The sequence below is a fragment of the Exophiala spinifera genome (assembly GCF_000836115.1).
Source record: "Exophiala spinifera strain CBS 89968 unplaced genomic scaffold supercont1.8, whole genome shotgun sequence".
Lineage (NCBI taxonomy): Eukaryota > Fungi > Ascomycota > Eurotiomycetes > Chaetothyriales > Herpotrichiellaceae > Exophiala > Exophiala spinifera.
The window spans coordinates 1,565,922-1,587,303 of NW_015622520.1; the positions used below are offsets into that span (position 1 = coordinate 1,565,922).

At 52.2% G+C, this 21,382-nt stretch overlaps 8 protein-coding genes across 8 annotated transcripts; 5 read left to right on the forward strand and 3 right to left on the reverse strand.

Moving 5' to 3' along the window:
• Positions 1-1,529: 1,529 nt before the first annotated feature.
• Positions 1,530-3,973, reverse strand: PV08_10589 (calcium/proton exchanger; the record flags this gene model as incomplete). The annotated part of the gene is made up of 2 exons (XM_016384903.1): positions 1,530-3,119; positions 3,170-3,973. The coding sequence occupies 2 exons, from the start codon at positions 3,971-3,973 to the stop codon at positions 1,530-1,532; spliced, it is 2,394 nt and encodes a 797-aa protein (XP_016231505.1).
• Positions 3,974-7,109: 3,136 nt separating this feature from the next.
• On the forward strand, positions 7,110-11,342 carry PV08_10590 (uncharacterized protein; the record flags this gene model as incomplete). Its single annotated transcript, XM_016384904.1, has 1 exon — positions 7,110-11,342. The coding sequence occupies one exon, from the start codon at positions 7,110-7,112 to the stop codon at positions 11,340-11,342; it is 4,233 nt and encodes a 1,410-aa protein (XP_016231506.1).
• A 701-nt stretch (positions 11,343-12,043) lies between these two features.
• Positions 12,044-13,467, reverse strand: PV08_10591 (uncharacterized protein; the record flags this gene model as incomplete). The annotated part of the gene is made up of 2 exons (XM_016384905.1): positions 12,044-13,220; positions 13,310-13,467. The coding sequence occupies 2 exons, from the start codon at positions 13,465-13,467 to the stop codon at positions 12,044-12,046; spliced, it is 1,335 nt and encodes a 444-aa protein (XP_016231507.1).
• A 1,224-nt stretch (positions 13,468-14,691) lies between these two features.
• On the reverse strand, positions 14,692-15,081 carry PV08_10592 (uncharacterized protein; the record flags this gene model as incomplete). The annotated part of the gene is made up of 1 exon (XM_016384906.1): positions 14,692-15,081. One exon carries the CDS (start codon positions 15,079-15,081, stop codon positions 14,692-14,694), a length of 390 nt encoding a protein of 129 aa, XP_016231508.1.
• Positions 15,082-16,163: 1,082 nt separating this feature from the next.
• On the forward strand, positions 16,164-17,094 carry PV08_10593 (uncharacterized protein; the record flags this gene model as incomplete). The annotated part of the gene is made up of 2 exons (XM_016384907.1): positions 16,164-16,807; positions 16,866-17,094. 2 exons carry the CDS (start codon positions 16,164-16,166, stop codon positions 17,092-17,094), a joined length of 873 nt encoding a protein of 290 aa, XP_016231509.1.
• A 739-nt stretch (positions 17,095-17,833) lies between these two features.
• PV08_10594 (uncharacterized protein) lies at positions 17,834-19,593 on the forward strand (the record flags this gene model as incomplete). The annotated part of the gene is made up of 7 exons (XM_016384908.1): positions 17,834-18,063; positions 18,123-18,365; positions 18,436-18,874; positions 18,923-19,016; positions 19,078-19,112; positions 19,159-19,192; positions 19,256-19,593. 7 exons carry the CDS (start codon positions 17,834-17,836, stop codon positions 19,591-19,593), a joined length of 1,413 nt encoding a protein of 470 aa, XP_016231510.1.
• A 48-nt stretch (positions 19,594-19,641) lies between these two features.
• On the forward strand, positions 19,642-20,133 carry PV08_10595 (uncharacterized protein; the record flags this gene model as incomplete). The annotated part of the gene is made up of 2 exons (XM_016384909.1): positions 19,642-19,824; positions 19,882-20,133. 2 exons carry the CDS (start codon positions 19,642-19,644, stop codon positions 20,131-20,133), a joined length of 435 nt encoding a protein of 144 aa, XP_016231511.1.
• Positions 20,134-20,189: 56 nt separating this feature from the next.
• On the forward strand, positions 20,190-21,020 carry PV08_10596 (uncharacterized protein; the record flags this gene model as incomplete). The annotated part of the gene is made up of 1 exon (XM_016384910.1): positions 20,190-21,020. One exon carries the CDS (start codon positions 20,190-20,192, stop codon positions 21,018-21,020), a length of 831 nt encoding a protein of 276 aa, XP_016231512.1.
• Positions 21,021-21,382: the final 362 nt, after the last annotated feature.

Consider the following 21,382-nt stretch of genomic DNA (forward strand, 5'->3'; position numbering starts at 1 on the left):
GATTGATTGATTCGAAGTGGCCTTCACTAGCTAGATATCTACTAGGCGAGGTATTCTAGATACCTAGGTTAGTGACCTACAGGTACCTAGGCTTGTTTAGTCAGTCGCACCAACTGCCACCCTAACTGGTTGGCCCAAGGGTCCGGGATAGATTTATGGAATAGAAATCTACTCGGAGTGCTAACTCGTAGTCGTAAAGCCAACATTTTCGGCTGGACGGAAAGTTTCACTGGACGGTATGGAGTACACACACACACACACACAGAGAGAGAGAGAGAGAGAGAGAGAGAGAGAGAGAGAGAGAGAGAGATTTACACGGAGGACGAACGTACTGGATTGGAAGTCACCCACAACCCTACAGTACCTGGTTGGCGGTGATGGTGGTGGCGTGAACAATAACAACAACAACAAACAATAATAATACACTGATAAAGTTGATAACGAGGACTGGCCAGGGATGCAACGATAAGCGTCAACGATCATCTTCGTGATCCATTAAAATTACAAGGGGAGAAGCGCCCGTTGCATGGGGGGCGTGAATCGGTGATCAAAGTACATGATATGTGGCTCTCTGTCTCTTTCTTTGTCTCGCTATCTCTCTCTTTTTCTCGCTGGAGGCAAGACAATTCACGTCTCTTCTTTGCTGCAAAGAGACAAAAGAGAGCAAGAGAAGAGACCTGGACAGCCCGGACGAGTACGGTAAGAGTACTGTTGGAGCTACCTTTGACAAGTACGGTATGTACCTGTAGATACCCTCTTCTGGGTTGAAGCGGGGGAAAGGAAAACGCAGCCAGCGCTTGAACCTGATAAGCAACGACGCCGTCGAGAGCTTGTTGTCTGATCAGACCTCTACAGACTCCAGTCTGAGGCTTGGTGGCACTGCTAGCTTCAACCCTCCCTGCTTGGACCTGCTGTAAGGAGCAAAAACATGCAGGCGCATGGCTGAAGAATGGACATCTCCGTGTACGAATAGGAAACAATCAGGCCATCATGCCATTATGCTACCGAGACAATACAAAGTACTCCATAAGTGATAAGAAACTTGATCCCTCCTACAGGGAGATAAGAAGAGTATCTTGCAATCAATCTGAATAATCTTGTTCCGGATATTCGTATCGTCACTCATACCGAGTGGCAAGTGCAGTGTACATCGTCTCAGGTATTCTGGCCGATGATGAGAAAGGTAGGCGGCGCTGTTTGCCATCCTTGCAAATGAATGTGGACCTATGTAAAGGGAAAAAAGACTCGAAAACACCATCCTTTGAACCGAAATTCTTAAACGAATGACTCGGAAAAGGCACACTTCCATGTCGCGGCTGTTCACCACAATCTCAGTCCTTCCTCCACAACAATTTGTCATCTGAGCCTCTTCAGCTCTTACCATTCAAGCCATTTCGTGTTTATAACGCGTCTTGTATTCCAGTCGAGATGCCCCGACGCATCTCTACCAGTCCTGGGCGATCCGAGACCAAGACCAGACCATGCCATAGTAGGTCACAGTCACGGATCAGCCGCTTTGGACTGATCAACTAACAACGGGTGGTCCCTTCCAGCGGTCCACTGGCCGAGCTCAAATCACAAGTCGGAGGATAGAAAAAGGCGGCGACGGCAATGATGGTGTAGGCTGCAATCAACAGCGCTCCTTCAAGATAATTGCTTCGACCATCAATCATCAAAAACCCAACAATGAGGGCACTAGCAAATAAGCTGATGGTTTCGAAAAGGCTGAAATAAAGACTCATATCCGTCCCGATAATCCAGCCAAGGATGACCATGAGAGGGGTGATGAACAGAGCAATCTGAATACTACTGCCCAAGGCGATGTTGATTGCGAGATCCATCTTGTTTTTGGCGGCAACTGTCACCGCGGTGACGTGCTCTGCCGCATTGCCTACGATGGGAAGGATGATGAGACCAATGAATGCTTGAGAGACTCCGCTGCTCGAAATGAGGTAGTCGATGCTTCCAACGAGGAACTCAGCACAGAGTGCCACAAGTCCAGTGGAAACGAGCAGGAGGATGACGGCAGAAGTACGTGAGAGATGTTCTTTTGTCTCCACCACTTCTTCGGTAACCACTTCCGTTCCGAATTCTGAGGTTAAAGGCTGGGCAGGGACAGTTACGCCGTCTTGGTTTGATTGGTCCACTCCGACGGAAACAACAGGGTGTATCATATCGGGCATGGATGAAGCCCGGCGCAGACCGCGAGAGCCAGATCTTGACTGTGATAGTGGCCGGATAGGGATTGCCAGAGATCTACCAAGGGCTTGATGATGAGGAAAAACTGTCGAGCTGAATGCTGGCTTCACGGCATCACCAATATTGCGAATGTTGAAAGATTTACGTGGACCATCAGCCGGAATCTCCTGAACCTCGGAAGCAAATCCGACCTGAGGTAGCAGCGTATTCGAAGTGGATAAGGATGTTGTGGTTGTTGTCTTGATGACTGGCTCTTTTTCCAGTGCTACTCCTTTCTCGTCAATCTCTTTTTGCTTCTCTTCCTTTTTGGAACGTTTCGACTTCTTGGACTTTTTGTGATACTTCTTCGACTTTTCAGATAACTGATCCTGCTGAACTCCGCTCTCGAATTGCCGGGAATGGACAGCTCTGACACGAGAGCGTTGCCTGCCAGTTCTGCCCTCACCGTCCACATCCGCCTCGTCACCACTAAAGACAGGCTCGAGGTCATGAGGGGCGGACATAGCGTTTTGGTTCGTTGCCCCGCCAGGTCCAGTAAGAACCGAGGGACTTCGTCTGAGTGCCGCGGCAGTGACACTGTCCTTGGTGCTCGAGGTTGACTTGCGCCTCTTTCGACGTAGAGCACGCCGAAAGCGTTTGGCAGTAGTGTGGGAACCAGAGCTAGAATCCGAATCGCCGGAGCCGGAGCTGGAGCTTTCATTGGAGCTCGACGAATTTAGGATATCAGCAAGAAGCCCAGGATGAGATTCCTCGTCAATGAGATGCTGAGGTGTGCTTTGATACATGAAGGCGTGTGACTTGAGCTGAAAGAGGAGGTACATGATATAGACCAGTAGAAGGACTACGCTAGTACCTCTGGACACTTTCAAGACGACATGATCGGCACGGTTGGTGTTTGAGAACGAGGCATGAAATGCTGTCTACGAGATATTGTCAGTATGGCATTATGGTCCAAGAGCATTCAACTTACGGGTAACAACAGGCTGATGACACTCAAACAGAGCAAACAGGCGCTCATTTGAGAGACGGTGGCGTTATACAGCTGTTCTCGAAATCGCAGACCTCCGGCGACAAAGCACATGCCCAGAATCAGAAGTAGATTAGACAGGATCGAGCCGAGAGCAGCAGCTTGGACAACACGGACTTCATTTGCAGCTAATGCGATTATGAAGATGATCAGCTCGACAGCGTTGCCGAAGGTAACATTCAACAAAGCACCAATGGTGTCGCCTAGCTTGACAGCGACACTTTCTGTCGCGTATGCAAGTAGGGAAGCCAGGGGAATGATGGCCACAGCATTGATGGCAAATACAGCACTTGGGCTCACCAGGTCGGTGTGAACCCAGTCAACGAGGACTCCCAAGATGATGCCGATGGGCACAAAGACCAGGAGCCAGTTGATCCAGCTGGAATAGAGGATGCGCTTGACATCTCGGACAAAACGTTGGGACAAGGGCGCCTTGACCTGGGTAGCAGTAGTTCCTATGGTGGTAGGTGGCGTTCCATCTCCTTTCTTATCCAGAGCAGATGGATTTTGTTGCACTGTATCCGCTGCATCTGTGTGCAACTGTGAGGATGCAGGGCCGGCTGCAGAGGATTCGTGGCTAGCATGGTTCGATCGGATACTGGTATCGTCGGATCGGGGGTGGGAGGGTCGCACGGGGTCTTCGTGACGAGATCGGAGAGGGTTCAGGGACGACGCTGCTGCGAACGTGTTCTTAGCCCATGAGTGTAGATGACTTGACAGCGGAGGCTCGTCGGCGGAGTCGACCATCGGCGTATGAATAGGCGTGGAGGGAAATGGTGGAAGGAATGTATCGTAGACTTGCTTTCAAAGCAGGTCGCAGCCAGGGGCGAGGTGTGAGTATGGGAAGGAAGGATATTGGAGGGCCGTGGGGAAGAGTGGTAATAAGCCTAGTGGGAGTCAAGACGTGCTGTTAAGACCGAGCACCGCCAGAGTCCCAGAGATCCAGGCCAGCTTACAGTAGCGAGTATACGGAGTGCCTGGTGCTGTTGCTTCCACCTGCTTGGCCGCCTGGGCGACGTCGCGGCGGACAAGTGGGCGCAACGAAGTGAGGCTGTGCGGTGCTTAGGTGCAGATTAGTGGCACCGACAACGCGTCGAGCCCAGTTTCCCGCCTGCGGATGAGGTGTGCCGAGCGCCCTAAGCCGTGGATGTGCGATAGGTACCTGCACAGTGGACAAGAGAACCGATTTCCACGTCGCTAACCAGAACTGCAGTGGCGAGCAGAAGAAGTTGGATGTGGATGTAAGAGTGGCAGGTTTTTCAGATGGATTGTATGCTGTGTTTGCTGGCTTTCTTTGATTGTTCTGAATTGATGGCGATTGTTGAGTTACTGCAGTCAGTGAAAGGCACCTCAGGCACCCGGGCGGCCACGCTTGAGCACTGTACATAAGGCATGTAAGCAGTCCCTTCCCATCTTGGGCCTCCTGGCATGCTGCTATACCTAATCTGGCCTTCTTATCTGTTTATCGCAACTTGGCGCCAACGTACCCCGCCTTCGCTCGTCTAATGACGATTGCCCGATGGGAGATGAGCATGTGCGGTCGAGCATGACTCGTACTTGTACATGCTCTCATCATATCCCTATTCGACGGGGACGACTGTGGACAGTGGGCACAGTGCGGGAGCAGAAGAGGAAGAGCGTATCGAACAGGTTACTCATTCTCCCGGTAGCAGGGTTCACAGGGGAATTCAGAGTCGCAGCTATACGAGTACGAGTAGTGCGCATAAGTTCATGACGCTACCATCCTTAGATACGAGGTACTCGTGCATGCCTGGGCAATCTCGACGACAAGTGGAGAGTATCCGGAATATGCTTCCATGGGCTCACGCAGGGAGGGACCTACAGTCATGGCATCATGACTCGCTCGCATGCAAGATAACCACCGTTGTGTTATTCGAGCTCATAGCCCAATGGTGCGCAAGTATCTTCGGAACGATGACCAAATGTCTGTCGTAGTCCAGGCCTCGATGATGCACCTGGTTGTCAGCTTAACAATATCTTTCGAGGCGTGCTCATTGTGGTGAAAGACCTCCCTTGACTCATCCCGACGCCGACACCACACTACCCATATGTTCCCACGCCCTGAGCCTGCCATACCGTCTGGCACTTAGGAAGACGTGGCAGGGTGGTTCTTCAAGCAATGGCACTCGGTCAAAAGCAGCGTCCCAGAGCATCGCCGACCTGGAGAATGTGCTGAGTGAAGCCGGGCATTTGGAGCGAGACGAAAGTCCAAGACCAACCACGGTGCCTGTACGTAGACAGTCCCATGGTCGCTGTGGCTGTCATCAATTGCACCACCACTGGCATAAGGCTACCCTGCCACAACTCGACACTGATGTTCCTGTATCTGCGACCAAGAGAGCCGTGAGGTCGATGCCATTATGAGGACATTTTGAAAGTGTCGCTGAGGTAAGCATCTGCGCCAAAGAACCTACAGGCTAGATGGCAACCAGTATATTTCCTTTGCTCGACTAGAGAGGATTCAGCAGATTGGTCGTAATCTTCGACATGCTCTGCTTTCATTTAGCCCTCGTGGTACGCGAACAACTCAGTCTAGGCGCGGTCAACGCAGCGAAGGCTCAAAGAATACCAGGTGCCAAATACTGGGTTGGGGCCCCTGCCGGAGACAAACCAAGATCTCAGTTCATTGCATCACTGTTGAAATGAGAAGCTTGTCAGCATTTCAGAGCCTCTGGCTCATCTGTCAAACCTTGAGACCGGTGTGAAGGACGGGTCACAACGCGAACCCAACGATTGGTCCATGTTGTGGGTTGGGCAATGGGAAGTCTCCTGTCAGAATACTGCTGTACAATAGATAGGTAAACACATGGAAAAGGGCCGAAATGCGATTTGAATGGGCAACACTCTGTACGTACAATACAGTTGGTACACGTGGCAGGGACGAGTGCGAGTACCCGTAGAGCGGACAGATGAGGGCCAGGTCTCTTCATGGGATTTGCCAAAGACCATCAACCTCGATCTGCGTCACCACCCCCCTAATACGAACGAACAGGCCTCCTCCTATAGGCGGTTGAAGCTCTAGACCGGACCTACGGAGACGCTCCTGAAGGGGCCTAACAAACCTAACGAGCAAGCCATGTTTTGGCGGTGCATGTTATTCCTTGGTTCTGTCAATAATGGGCCTGCCCGGTGGAGCGCACGATCTGGTGTCCCAGTCCAGGTCAGTTTAGTTGGCCCTAAGGTTAACTTGATATTGTTTGTAGATGGTGCCCTAGCCGAGGACGATGCAGATTGTACAGTATCCCCCACCTCCTGGAGTAAATTGCCCATGGCCATGAGCGAAGAGTGATGGATAAATTGCAAACCGCCTGCTCCAAGGACTGGAAAATCAACACTCGACAACCCATTCTTATCATGCACGACAGTTGCCATCTATGCTGCACAGCCTGGTCCCTAATTATATCAGTACAAGCGCGTATTTGACCGGCACGTCACTGGGAAATCCAAACATCCGTGCCCACTGTTACAAGGTTTCTCTCACCGTCGATGCAATCACCATTACAATCGTAGAGTCCGTTCCTTTCCCATGCCGCTCGTTAATTAGGTAGACCATCGCTTTTCTCAAGGTGCGCCGGAAACTCTATTGAACTGTACTCTGGAACGAGCACTAGTCGAACTCTGTGCCGTTCGACCAGCGAGTGCAACTCTCGGAGATTGTCGTCCTTGAGCTGAACCTCCGTCTTCTGCACGTTTTTCTCAGACGCTCTGATGCTCTGATTGACGATACTCGAACCTTTTAGCACGGTGCTTTCACTGGCTCCAGACTGCCATACCGCACTTCTTCGACCTCCCTGGCACTTTCTCCGGAGGTCGAATCGTCTTCTCTGCCACTGACCTGTTCAGTGAAGAATGCTGAGGCTATATGCCCACGGACACGACGTCGGACCCAACCGGTCACCTCCCTCACTCGTCGCATCCTCACGCTGTCAATAGTACTACTCAGTCGCTCAAACGCCGCCCTTCCCAAGAGTCCAGGACGACTTCTCCGTCGGCTGAGAGACCCGCCCGGAAACAAGCAAGACATTCCTCAGCGACCGTGGACCATATCCACGGGCGAGACAGTTCAATACACGGAGAGCTCGAAAGCCAGGAAGATGCAAGGGAAGAGGAGGAAGAAAACACCTCTACCAACCAACAACACGACCTGTCACCGACCGGTTCAGGTTCGATCTCACTCCTCGAGGCCACTACGATAAATTCAGGTCAAGGAGAAACCATGACACCCAACCGAGAGCCAGTTCACGGTCGAGAATTTGTCGCAACCTCCATACCTATTCGGCCTTTGCCTCATGCCGCACCTGTTGTGCATGAGCTCGTATCGGGGCCAAGGCATCGCGCTCCGTCAGACACGAGATCATCGAGCGGCGCACAGCTTCTACATTCGGTTGCTCTCGTCGAGTACCTGCAACTGGACGAACGCCCTACGCTCGTTGTGGACATAGAGGAGGCCGCAGATACCAGGAATGGCCTCCAAATTTTGTTCGCCAACCCAGCCTTGAAATCTCGTGGTTCATTATTTGACCATGTTAATGGGCGTTCAGAAGACTCTACACTGCTGCTAGATATAGGGACGTCCTTCACCGACTTCAAATCATGGGTTTTAACTCCATTGGCCGGTCTGGATGTCGTGACAAAATTTCCCTTTGCAGGACATCTATGGCAGGCATCGTTGATTCGGAAACGGCTCAAGGTGATTCATGGTTATCCACATACCTTTTCACAATCTCCCACGACTGAGAATCACACGCGTATCAATATGCAGCATTTCCAAGGCCTGGGAACGGCAACATCGTCTGCCAATGTGCGAGGCGAGCTCACATCAACGAGCTATTTCGATATTTCTCCGAGGCCGAGCACACATATTCCACGGCTCATCGAGGATTTAGCGAAAGGCATGTCCGAAGTATCTCCTAGCACGGCGGCTTCAAGTTCTTCTGTTCTTGCACCCGGCATGGACTATACTGATGGCCCGTCTGATCCGTTGTCCCCAGGCAGGACTTCAACCACCGTTTTAATTGCTCAGACCGACGAAGGTGCGGCGATGACAGTACCAGTGCAGGAGAAAGGCGGTTTTGACTGGACACGGCTGCCTCTGTCGCCCTCACTCCCTCCCCATGTGCAATTTGCTCGTGGAGTTGATTGGGCAAAGACTAGCCTTGGGCCTATTGAGAATTGGTCTGCTGATCTTCGCGGTATGTGTAACCTGATTATGGCCAGCCCTCACCCATCGGCCATGTATTGGGGTAAGGATCATATCGCCATCTACAACGAAGCCTATATTCTGCTTGCTGGTCAAAAGCACCCTGGGCTCATGGGTGCGCGTTACCAAGATGCCTGGAGTGAGATTTGGGAGCCACTGGAGGCGGTGTTTGAAAGTGCCTTCAAGCATGCCCAAGCCACAATGAAAGATGACGACTGCTTGTTTCTCAGTCGCAATGGTTTTCTGGAGGAGTGCTACTTTTCCTGGTCTATCATACCATTGATTGGAGATGACGGTAGTGTGGTCGGCCTGTACAATCCTGCTTTCGAAAAGACCCGACGGAAAATCGCCGAGAGACGGATGCTCACCCTACGAGAAATCGGTGAATGTACCGGCACCGCGAGGAAGATATCACAATTCTGGGGCTTGCTGCTGGAAGGCCTCAAATACAACGAATACGATGCGCCTATGGTCATGGTCTATTCTCTCAGTGATGATTCCTCTGACAGCGAAGCGATTTCGTCAGCCTCGAGTGGTGGCGCATCTAATAAGGTCTGTTCCTTGGAAGGCACTCTAGGCATTCCTCCAGGGCATGAAGCCGCACCACATTCCATCGACATGAAAACTGGAACAGCCGGATTTGCAGCCGCATTCCGGCAAGCTTTGACAGCCGACAAACCAGTCGTTCTTCGTGTAGATGATGGTACTCTGGCACCGGACATGCTGACCGGTATCGAGTGGCGCGGGTTTGGCGACCCTTCCAAAATCATCGTCATTTCTCCCATCCGACCCACTACGGGCGAGTCGACGCTGGGATTTCTTGTTATGGCGACAAATCCTAGGAGGCCATACGACGAAGACTATGATCTCTTTGTGCAGCTTCTTGGTCGACAGCTGGCAACCTCAATTGCATCGGTGGTTTTGTTTGAAGATGAGATAAGGAAGGGCGAAAGAGCGGCTCAATTAGCCGCCCAAGACAGAATCGAATTGAACAATCAGTTGGTTGCAAAGACACAACAAGCGGTAGAAGCAGAAAACAAGTTCACCAGAATGGCAGAGTTAGCGCCTGTCGGCATGTTTATCGGCGACACTGACGGGAAGATCAACTTTGCCAACGATGCATGGTACAAAATCACCTCGTACACTCGTGATGTCGTGGGGGACGCCGAGTGGATCAAGTACGTCAAGGATGAAGACCAGGTGAAGGTGCGTGAAGTTTGGAAGAGCATGGTGGACAAGAGATCCGCGATTTCGATGGAATTCCGCTTTCGAAGGCCATGGCGCGATAAGGTTGGAAACACAGGCTCAACCTGGGTCTTGATGAGCGCCTCACCAGAGCGGGATGAGGACGGGCAAGTCCAACGCATTTTTGGATCGATGACGGATATTAGTGCGCAAAAGTTCGCTGAGAAGCTCCAGACTAGGAGAATGGAAGAGGCTGTCGAGCTTAAGAGACAGCAAGAGCGATATATCGATACGACATCACATGAGATGCGTAACCCACTGTCTGCAATTCTCCAGTGCGCTGACTCGATCACCAACTCTCTGAACGAGATGATCGAAGCAGATCAGTTGGCCGCAGCGCTTAAAGAGACCATTGAACTCACGATTGACTCAGCTCAGACGATTACTCTGTGTGCTCAACATCAAAAGAGAATCGTTGACGATGTTCTCACGCTATCGAAACTCGACTCTGCGATGATGGCCGTGTCCCCTACAGATACACAACCAATGAGCGTGATGCACAAAGTTTTAAAGATGTTCGAAGCAGAATTGAAAACCAACGATATCAAACTCGACGTCAACATCGACACATCCTATACAGACCTGCATGTGGAATGGGTGCGGCTAGATCCACATCGGCTGTCGCAAGTCTTGATCAACCTCATGACCAACGCTATCAAGTTCACTGCCACTCAGGAGAGCCGTATTGTTCGGATGCACGTAGCGGCGTCTAAGTCACGGCCTTCGCAGGAAGACAAGTGGCGGTTGACCTATATCCCATCGGCAACCCCCAAAGACAACGATGTGACTGCCGGTGCAGAGTGGGGTCTAGGAGAGCCTATATACCTCCATTTTGCTGTACAAGACACCGGGAGGGGTCTGGACGACCTGGAGAAAAAGCAACTCTTTCAGCGATTCTCGCAAGCCAGCCCTCGTACGCACGTCACCTATGGTGGTTCTGGATTGGGACTCTTCATTTCGAGACAGCTTGTTGAGCTCCAAGGAGGTGAGATTGGTGTTGCATCGGAGACTGGAAAGGGGAGTGTTTTTGCCTTCTACGTCAAAGCCCGCAGATGCGAGCGTCCCGATGGGGCATTGGAAGATGATCAAGCTTGGTTTCGAAAGGGCTCAAAGTCATCATTAATGATGACAGTGAGCAATCACAACCCCTCGCCCTCCCAGACGCCTCAGAATACTGTCATACCAGCATCGGTAAAGAGCCCCGCTCTCAGGAGTTCCCTCAATGTGCTCGTTGTCGAGGACAACCTGATTAACCAGAAGGTCTTGGCTGGTCAATTGCGGAAGATCGGCTGCGAGGTCTATGTCGCCAACCATGGTGGTGAAGCAATTGAAAAGATCCAACAATCCAAGTTTGATCAAAGGCACGTCAAGGACGGCATCGAGATCGACATTGTGCTGATGGACTTGGAAATGCCCGTTATGGACGGCCAGACATGTGCGAAACGACTCCGCGAAATGCAAGAGTCGGGAGAGCTCGTCGCGCATATTCCAGTCATAGCGGTGACGGCCAATGCGAGGGCGGAGCAGATTGAAATGACGCTGAAGAGTGGTATCGACGATGTGGTCAGCAAGCCGTTCCGCATTCACGAGCTTCTTCCCAAGATGAAGGACGTGATTGCGAGGGTTTCAATGGCTCGGGACGGAGGATAGATTCTGCCGTTCGACGAGCTTCCAGCCCGAGATCACATAAAGAGATGCATTAAAGGCCATGGACATCTTGGAGAAAGAACTTTCTTCTCTAAGAATGTATGTCCGCCTCCTATGTCGGCTAGAATGGCAGGATCCCTTTCCGACTATGTGGCACCTCGATTGTGAGCGTTGAGGATATTGAATGAGTTTTCATTGACGAATACGCCAAACCTTCGATCCGAAACTCGAGACAAGTTGACGGTCGTGGTATCCGGTGCGATGTGATGCGACGCGATGAGGATACGAGAGGTCATGAAATCCGTGGGAATGACAATCTAGTCTGTTAAAGAAGCTAGATATGAAAACACCACGGCATACGAGTACAGTAGAATTAGGCATATCCGATACCCTACATCAAGATAATAAATATTAATGTATCATTATCCTCACGAGAGCATTTCCCACGTACGATAAACTTGCAACCGAGTTTTTGTTGCTTGTCGAGACGTCCCCGACCCCTGAACTCCATGCTCCGCGCCGGAACTCCAAACAACATACCCAAGGCACCAAGGTATACTCGTTACCACCGTGCTCTGGGTCTTTGGTACATTCAAATGGTACATTTAAAATCACACTCAAATTCGCTCGATGAGATTCTGGGTTACTAAATAACTCAACAAGAGTCCTGTAGATGTACCACGCGAGCCAACGACAGCTATACTTCAGGCCGTCGGAACTGCCTTGCGCTCGATGCTCTTGCGGTGGTGGTGGTGGTGGTATCGGCCGTCGGGCGCAGCAGCCACGGGGGAATGGCTCTGCGTGAGGCCATTCGAGGATGTACCGTTGGTGGCGGCGGCGGCGAGGTCGTTCGTCCGGCCGTTCTTGTACTCGTCGGCCAGGCCGGCGTTGTTTTCGACGTCTCCAGGTCGGTGGTGATGATGATGGCCCAGGCCGTGGGCGCCGGCGTCGAAGCCCGTGGCGGCGGTCCCCCGCAGGCCGTGCGCGGCGTCGAAGGGGGCGCCGCCGAGGGCCTCCTCGTAGCCCCATCCCGCCTTGCGCGTGAAGACGGCGGACTCGAAGCCGCCCGCGCCGGCGGCGCCGGCCCCGTAGGTGAAGGGCGTGTGGCGGGTCAGGGGGATGTGGTTGAAGCGGAAGTCCCAGACGGAGGCGTAGACCATGCGGTACGAGGAGACGGCGAAGGTCGACCCGATGACGGCGCCGGCGACGCAGTCGTACCAGTTGTGGAACTCGTCGACGGTGAGGGCCCCCGTGATCAGGGTGGCGCCGAGCACGGGGGCGTACAGGGCGATCAGCTTCCAAAAGGCCGGGTGGTGGTTGCCGAAGACCTTCATCTTCGCGTTCAGGTAGAAGAAGAGGTAGAGGAAGCCGGCCCACGCGGCGGTGCTGTGGCCCGACGGCATCGACTCGAGGGAGTCGTCGATCTGGTCCACGTCCCCTCGGCAGACGTCGCGCTGGAACATGATGCCGCGGAAACCCTGGCCGCCCTGGGCGGCGATCTTGGCCGGGTCCGGGTCGCAGACCGACAGGAAGTGAGGCCGGAGACCGCCAATGAGCCACTTGACGAAGACCTGGAACACGGCCGCGCCGATCAGCGAGTAGAGGAGCCCCAGGATGGCGTTGTTGCAGTCCCAGAACGACCGGATGCGCACTTGCATGCACAGGATGACGAAGATCGGGATCAGGGACGCGAGCAGCGCCGCGAGCCAGATGGGGACGATCTCATGTCGCAGAGGGTACGCAAATTGAGGGTACACAATCTCCCCGTCCGTGAACGTGACGGGGAACGATCGGCTGGGCGCCGGCTTCGCTTCGTAGACTCCCAGTCCAACGGCACCCATGGCTGCCATGGTGAGCAAGTCGACCCAGGTGAATTTCAGCCTGGAAGAAAGACTTGTTAAGCACATTGCCATTGTAAATAGTCGACGGAGCGCCCAGAATGATAAAAATGAGGATGTGGTTTATCTTACCATTGCCCAAAGCTTGGTCTGCGGTTGAAATTGCCCGAATCAATATCGAACAGGCCCTGGTGGTGATTCTTGCCAGACACTCCTCGGTCATGTTTCTTGTGATGGCCGTTGGCGGTGGCCGCCGTCGTGTTGTCGCTACGTTTGCTGAAGAGACCCATGACTGCAGATGAAATGCTCCCAAAGAAACGACAGAGAGGATCAAAGGATAGAGACAGATGCCACTCTTTGCTTGACCCGAAAGCTAGACGGATCTCTTCTAACGACTCGGGGCGCGGACAACCTGGGCTTGAAGCAGTGAAGAGGAAACGCAGGAATGGGTGAAAGGGGAGATCAGAAGCAATATGTATTGACACACGACACGACTTACTACTCGGGACACCACGGCGAAGCGAACGAGACACGAGATTCTGATGATGATGATCAAAAGGGATCAAACAGTATGACGCCAGACTCACCATGAGCTGCTGCATTAGCAGGTGGAGAGAAAGGAGGTGTGCCCTGTTTTTGGGTGTGACAGCGTTCGGTTGTCGACGCACAGTGCAATATTGGGTCTTCAGCAATGAAAGGAGGCCGAGATCAACGAGGGCATCTTGAGAAAGCGGGAAACTTGGCTATACGCGCTAACACTTTAGGTTGGCTTGGCTGACGCATTGCGGTGGCTTTACAGGAGATCGCCAGAAACTCCCACACGGGGCTCTTGTCCGATCATCCAGATCGAGATGGGAGACGCACAGCGCAGCGGAACGAGGAGAGGAGAGGAGAGGGGCAAGCGATGCTCGAATTCGAGTGACTAGCTGCGTGATCGGGATGTGAACGTTCTCAATAACCAACAAGTATAAAAGATGATGCTGTCAGTCCACTGTGGTTTCTGCGTGCGGGAACCAAGTAAGTACCCACGATCGACCCAGCGCCACAAAGCCACACATCTACCAAGCCCCGCGTGGGAATAGGTCAAAGCTGCCAGATGAGCTTCGAGCAGTACGGAGCAAGCAATCACAACATGGAGGGACTATTACGAGGATGCTTATCGCAGTAGGAGTGGAAAAGCAGTATATATTTGTATCTTCGAGTGGATATTGCGCCTGAAGAACAGTCTCTTTCCGTCAGATGTCCTCGCTTGCAGCAACGAGCTCTAGCGCTGTTCATACTCGTACATGGTACGGTATGTGCGCGAGCACCAATCACTGCTTGCTAATAGATTCATCTTTGCCCAGCAGTGACGGGGTCAAGCATAAAAGACCAATCAGGCCAACCCACATTAGGCAAGCCGTCATTGCTGCAAGTCGAGCTTGAGTTTGTCGCCGTTCCAGTGAGTGGAAAGTCACCTACGCCCTCAATGCCAATAAACCAAACGAAAACGCCGACGAGGGTGGGGTATATGCTTAATCCAGGGTATCGATCCATTTCATGCCCGCAAACACTTCCAACATCTTGTAACAGAGCGCCACATCGTCTCCGGGCTCGCCTCCAAAGAGTTTGATCTGTTCGTCTTCCAGTTTGATGGCTTCTCGCTTTTGTGCCATGTCGCGGTTCTGCCAGGCCACGTATCGGTTGTGCCAGTTCTTTGATGTAAGACTGGCGCCAGAGTTTCGTAGAGTCAGCGGCAGTGCAGGTTGTGTTGGCTGTGTTGGCGTAGGCCTTGGAAAGGTCGAGGGATAGGTAGCGGACGACTGCAGTGAGGAAGGAGTGTATTCAGTTATATCCCAAGTCAGTTGCAAGATGTTGTTGCGGTTCCGAGGGCGGATTCGTCTGCGGTTGTGCTTGTGTGCCATTGTATGTGTGGTTTAAGATGTAGGGATGTGCTGTCACGAAGTCAAGTGAGTGCCAGCTGTAGTAGAAAAGAGTGTATAAGGGATGGATGGAACGTTAGACATCGGCACGAGATATAGATGATCGACTTGCCCTGGTCACAGCCGCCTGAGACGGTCGATGGAACAGGCACCGTGAGTCACATGAGAAGACGAGCCCCAGGATGAGCATTAAGTATTGGGTCGAGTGACGAGGGTTGGGTATGCCTGCGTTTCCCAACACGCAACAGGCAACAAAAGGCCCTGTGGTGTGAGATCCAGGCCGGTGGCGTGCATCTGGTTGCGTGAGTCATGTCACTTTTTTTGCCGCCCCATGTGAGCCACACCACCTCATCATGCTCGTCCAACGGTGTCATGCGAATGATCCTTGGCCTGGACCTTCGGGAGGTTCGAGTAGGGGCACTTGGTGGTCAACAATATATTTCGAGATCGAGAAGGTAAAGGAGACCACCTTTGTTGGTTCATCTGTACACCTACCTCCCTTGGTCAATGAGAGTCTGTTGACTCTTTAGAGTGAGTCGCAACGTGACTCGGCATAAAGTGCCCTATGGTCCACCGAATTATCCTTGGCGTAATATGGCGCATCAAAACTCCATACGTCATCGGTCAATAGTTTTTCCGTGACATCCCGCTGCTGACATCGTACTGGGTGTTTACCATCGACTTCGGTCACCAGGGATGCAGACGAAAGAGAGATGGTTAGCTTGGCCTGTGAGACGCTGGATAATGCATGAAGGTCAAGGTTCTCACCTGCTGTGCCAGATGCTGACCCATGAAACAGGCCGCAGGTGCAAAGTACTTTCGAAGATTGAGGGGAGATCAGTCATCACCTCGTGGACAGCCGAAGCCGAGGCTCGTTAGGCGTGCAATACTAATTTCCCCAGCGCTTACGGAACTAACTAGTAGTGCATCCCCAGATATAAGATCCCAACCAGGACTTTATCCGCGGCAATCATAGCAGGTCCATCTTTTTATCAAGGACTTCATAAGACTTCGACTTAGTTATAGTTGAACACGCAGTATCTCATTGCCAAAACGACGACACCATGACTTCAACAGCCGATCTCCGTGTATCGTCCCTGTTCGATTTCAGCAACCATGTCGTGCTGGTCACCGGAGGCGCGACTGGGCTGGGCGAAATGGCAGCTCAAGCTTTTGTTCAGAATGGAGCCAAGGTGTACATTGCAAGCCGCAAAGAGTCTGAGCTGAAGAAAACCTCGGACCGGATCAACAAGCTCGGCCCAGGAACATGCGAATATATTGTCGCCGACTTGAAGGACAAAGCCGGATGTGACGGGCTGGTCAAGGAGATGAAGAAGCGGACTGATCGATTGACTGTACTCGTCAACAACACTGGTGTCACTTGGGGTGCTCCTTATGATGACTTTCCCGAGAGTGGTTGGGACAAGGTCATGGCGTTGAATGTCAAATCGATCTTTTATATGACGGCGGGATTGCATCCTCTGCTGCTCAAAGGCACTAGTGTCGACATGCCCTCCCGGGTCATCAACATTGCTTCAGTGGCTGGGCTCATGACCAGCGATGTTACAGCCGGAGATGATGGTGGTCTTGCTGCTCCTGGGACAGGAACTTATTCATATGGCCCCTCGAAAGCGGCCGCTATTCACCTCACAAAGATCCAAGCCTCAAAGCTTGCGCCGTTGAATGTCATGGTCAACTGTATCTGCCCGTAAGCCCCCGTTCAATACCAAAGGTGCCTCCCCTGAAGAGTGTGCTAATGTCCGCAGTGGTGTGTTTCCCTCAAGAATGACCAATTTTGGCATCTCGAAATACTTGGACACCCTCTTGGAACGACAACCCACGGGACGCGTGGGCAAGCCATCTGATTTCGGGGGTGTGATCTTGTTCTTGAGCAGTACTGCATCCGCTCACATGACGGGCAATGTCATCGAGCTTGACGGTGGAAGCATGCTTACCGGGTGGAAGGTCAAGTCGAAAGCAGGAAGCAAAATATAGCCGGCAGTGTTACAAAGTGAGCTAGGGTATATTCCAGCCTTGCGGGTTGCGAACGGTGAAGCAACTAGTGGACCTGACGATGCCCTGACGATCTTTTGGTTCGCCTAGGGAGTATCATTTTAGACACTGCGAAACATTCCGAATGTCGTAGAGTTGTCGAAGGTATGGCTGAAATTAAAGCTCAATTTTTTTGTGGCTGGAATTCTTCGTAAGCCCTAACTAGGCTACCCAGCAGCGTATACGAAGGTATTGCGAATACTTCATATCGAACCGTCAAGGAAAACTGCCCACCATATCGTCATCGACACCCGCAGCCTTGCTGTGGCTCACGTCACGAAACGCAGTCGAGGAATATGAAGGAGCCATAGATGATAATCTCTCTAGCCTGGGATTTGCTGCTAACCACAGTTAAGTGCGCTGCGTCCCGGAGATCCAATAGTTGGTTGGGTACATACAACATTTGACTGTCATTTGTCGTCCAAAAGTCCGTTATGTACCTTGTCAGAGAAAAGGCTGGTGTCATTTGAACGGCCAGAATCAGAACTCCGCGTATCATCAGCGTGATCTGTTCTGCTTCGTGGCTGGCGACAAATCTACCTATCATCTCTCCCTGCGCTCCCCTGTCGACGCAGCCTAGCGATGGTAGGCAACCACTAGCACAGTGGTCTCATGTCAACACCATCACGTCGGCCTGTAGGCCGATCTCACCTCGCCATGTCTCCCAAGAGCTTCCGCCATCATGGCACGAGCACTCACCCGCGACCAGATGCCTGGTCGAGACTCAAACCCGCTCGATGACACAGGCCTGTGTCTCCTGTCGCTGGATGGTGGCGGCGTCCGCGGTTTATCGACCCTCTACATCCTCCAGAGCCTCATGAGGCGGTTGAATCATGAACGTCAGAAGTTGGGAGCTCCAGCGCTCAAGCCGTGTGAGCTGTTCGACCTCATCGGGGGAACCAGCACGGGAGGGTGAGTGTATTCCGCGACACCCAATACTCGACACGGTCTTGCTGAGGCACACGTGACAGCCTGATTGCCATCATGTTGGGTCGATTGGAGATGGATGTGGATGCGTGCATCACGGCGTACACCGGACTCATAAAGGAGGTGTTTGAAGAGCGGGCGCATCGGGGCCCCATCAACTGGAGAGGCCGAATTCAGGCACAGTTCGACAGCACCAAGCTGGAGGGTGCCGTTGAAAAGGTGATCATCGACCAAGGTTACTCCCCGACGGAACCATTCAACGACGGGAAAGCTCGCGGGTGTAAAGTGTATGTAATAACATATCCGGAATTGACCGGACCAATAGAGTATTATCTGCTGACTACCATGGGTACCTAGTTTTGTGTGCTCTGCCGCGAAGGAGTTGTACGGCATCACACGCCTACGAAGTTACGACCTTCCCAAGAAGCCTAATGTATCTGCCACTATCTGCGAAGCCGCTCTGGCCACCTCGGCCGCCACGGGGTTCTTCGATCCTGTCTCGATCGGAGCGCGACACTTTGAAGACGGTGCGTTGGGAGCGAACAATCCCGTAGAAGAGGTGGAAGCGGAAGCGTCAGATATCTGGTGTCCTGGTACCGCCAAGTTGCAGCCACTCGTAAAGTGCTTCATCTCAATCGGGACAGGAAACCCGGGGAGAAAGGCGATTGAAGACAAATTGCTCAAGTTCTTGTCGAAGACGCTTGTCCAGATCGCAACGGAGACCGAAGAGACGGCCAAAAGGTTCTTGGGCCGGTGGCGAGAAGAATACGACGACAAGCGATACTTCCGTCTGAATGTCGATTAAGGACTTCAAGATGTCGGGTTGGCGGAGTACTATGAATAGGGAACGATCGAAATAGCAACTCACCATTACCTTGACGATCAGCAGCAGATATTCCGGGTGCGAGACTGTGTGGAGAACCTGAAGCAGAAGCAGAGTGCGTACATGGAAGATTTCGCCTAGTGCCGAGCCTTCGATAGCTGATGGATCTGTGACAGGGAAGAGCGATACTATGCTGGCGAAACGCATCCAAGTAAGGCGTCGTCTCCTCGTTCACTGATTAGGCTGAATTTCGATAGGTATATAACCACAGCCAGAACCGCAATAACTTGCGTATGTCTAAACCTTACCTTTTCTCGCGTGTTTCACTCATTCTAATCACCCACTCCACCATAGATCGTTCCTCCCTTCCCTCCCACTATATCCCCCTTCCCAAGAACAAACGCTTCGTGGGACGGGAAAGTGTTGTAGATGGCCTCCGCCAGCAGCTGTTCTCATCGGCTGAAGTCCAAACCGTCGCTCTGGTGGGTTTGGGCGGCGTGGGAAAAACACAGGTCGTTCTTCAAATTGCACATTGGACGAGAGAGAACAAACCCGACTATTCGGTCTTCTGGGTACCGGCCATCAACGGGGCGTCGTTTGATCAGGCCTACGCGGAGATCTTCAAGAGGCTGGCCATTCGCAAGACTTCGGAAGATGAGGAGGTCCGAGAATCAGTGCGACGGTATCTTTAAACAGAAGACAGTGGGAAGTGGCTCCTAGTGGTAGACAATGCGGACGATATGGAGGTCTTTTTCGGGTCGTCGGGGAATCCTAATGGTCTCTATCAATACCTTCCCCAGAGTGATAAGGGCGTTATCCTGGTGACAACGCGGTCGAGGGAGGTGGCTGTGGCCATCGGCGGCGAAGTGGTCGGACTGTCAGAGATGACTCTGGAAGAGAGCAAGAGTCTATTAACGAAGTCGGTAATGAAGAAGACTCTACTGGACGATGAGAAGGGAGTGACAACACTGTTGGAGTAGTTGACATATCTCTCGCTGGCGATCACGCAGGTCGGGGCCTACCTTAACCGGAATGCAATATCCATTGCGAAGTATGTCGAACTCCTTCAAGGCACGGAACAAGACGTTGTCAAATTGTTGAGCCGAGAGTTCCACGATCCCACTCGGTATTCAGGAGTGGGGAATGCCATGGCGACGACGTGGCTGGTATCGTTCCAGCAGATCCAGAAGACGGACGCCGCTGCCATCGAGCTGTTATCATTTCTGTCCTGATTGAACCGAAAGCCATCCCGCAGTCGATCCTACCTCCATTGGCTTCAGAAGAGGCGATGGTGTACGCGATTGGGACGCTCGATGGTTACGCGTTTCTGGTGCAGCGGGGCGACACGGGCGTGTTTGATATGCACCGCCTGGTGCACTTGGCGACGAGAATCTGGATTGGGAGGGAGGGGCGGACATCCCAGGCGGAGCGGGAAGCCACAGGGCACGTGTCGACGATCTTCCCGTCGCCGGACTATCAGAATCAGCACCAATGGCGAGAGTACATGCCACATGCTCTTCGGCTTCTTCAGGGAGACAACACGGTCGAGCTAGCGAAGAGATACAATCTTTGCAACAAGGTCGGGTTATGTTTTCGGGTCGATGGTCAGATCAAGGACGCTGTGAGGTACTTAGAAGAGTCCTGTCATTGGCGACGAGACCGTCTTCCTCCCGATGATGCATCCCGCCTAGAATCGCAGTATACACTGGCCGTGATATACTTAGAGAATGGACAAATTGAGGAGGCAATAACACTACTAAAAGAGGTGATTAAGATCCAGAAGCAAACACTCAAAGTGGATCATCTAGATCGACTGGCATCGCAACATAATCTGGCCGGGGCATATCAAGCGAATGGACAATTTGAGGAGGCAGTAACACTACTGAAAGAGGTGATTAAGATCAAGGAGCAGACACTCAAGGTAAATCATCCAAGTCGACTGATGTCGCAAGAACAACTGGCTACAGTGTACTGGGATCTTGGACAGCGTGAAGCAGCGCTTCAGCTGATGGAGCACGTTGTGGAGGTACGGAAGGAGGTCCTAGCAGAAGATCATCCCTATCGAAAGAATTCTGAGGAATGGCTTGAGTATTTTCGAAATGAACTAGCTAACAGCTGAGTAACCACTCTGGCAATGAATGAAGATCCTGAATATGCAGCGATGACTAAATGCTCTCTCCGCCAACAGAAGTATTTCACCCTGTTGGTCAGACGCGGAACCTCTTCAAGTCTGATTAATCAAGTAGGACTGTACCAAAACGAAGTCTTGACTGAACTTGTGCACATTCCCTCGCATTAAATGATAGTAACTAGTCGCCTGCGAGCTTGACTGACAATTATAGGGAGCGAGATATGAAGGCAACAGCAATCAAGGTAATTTCTTCAAGATCGAACAATAGTTTCTCAAAACCTGGCTTCTAGATTTCTTGCTATTGAAGTTCTGAGAAAACACCATCTGAACTGAAAGGGATGAGACGCAAC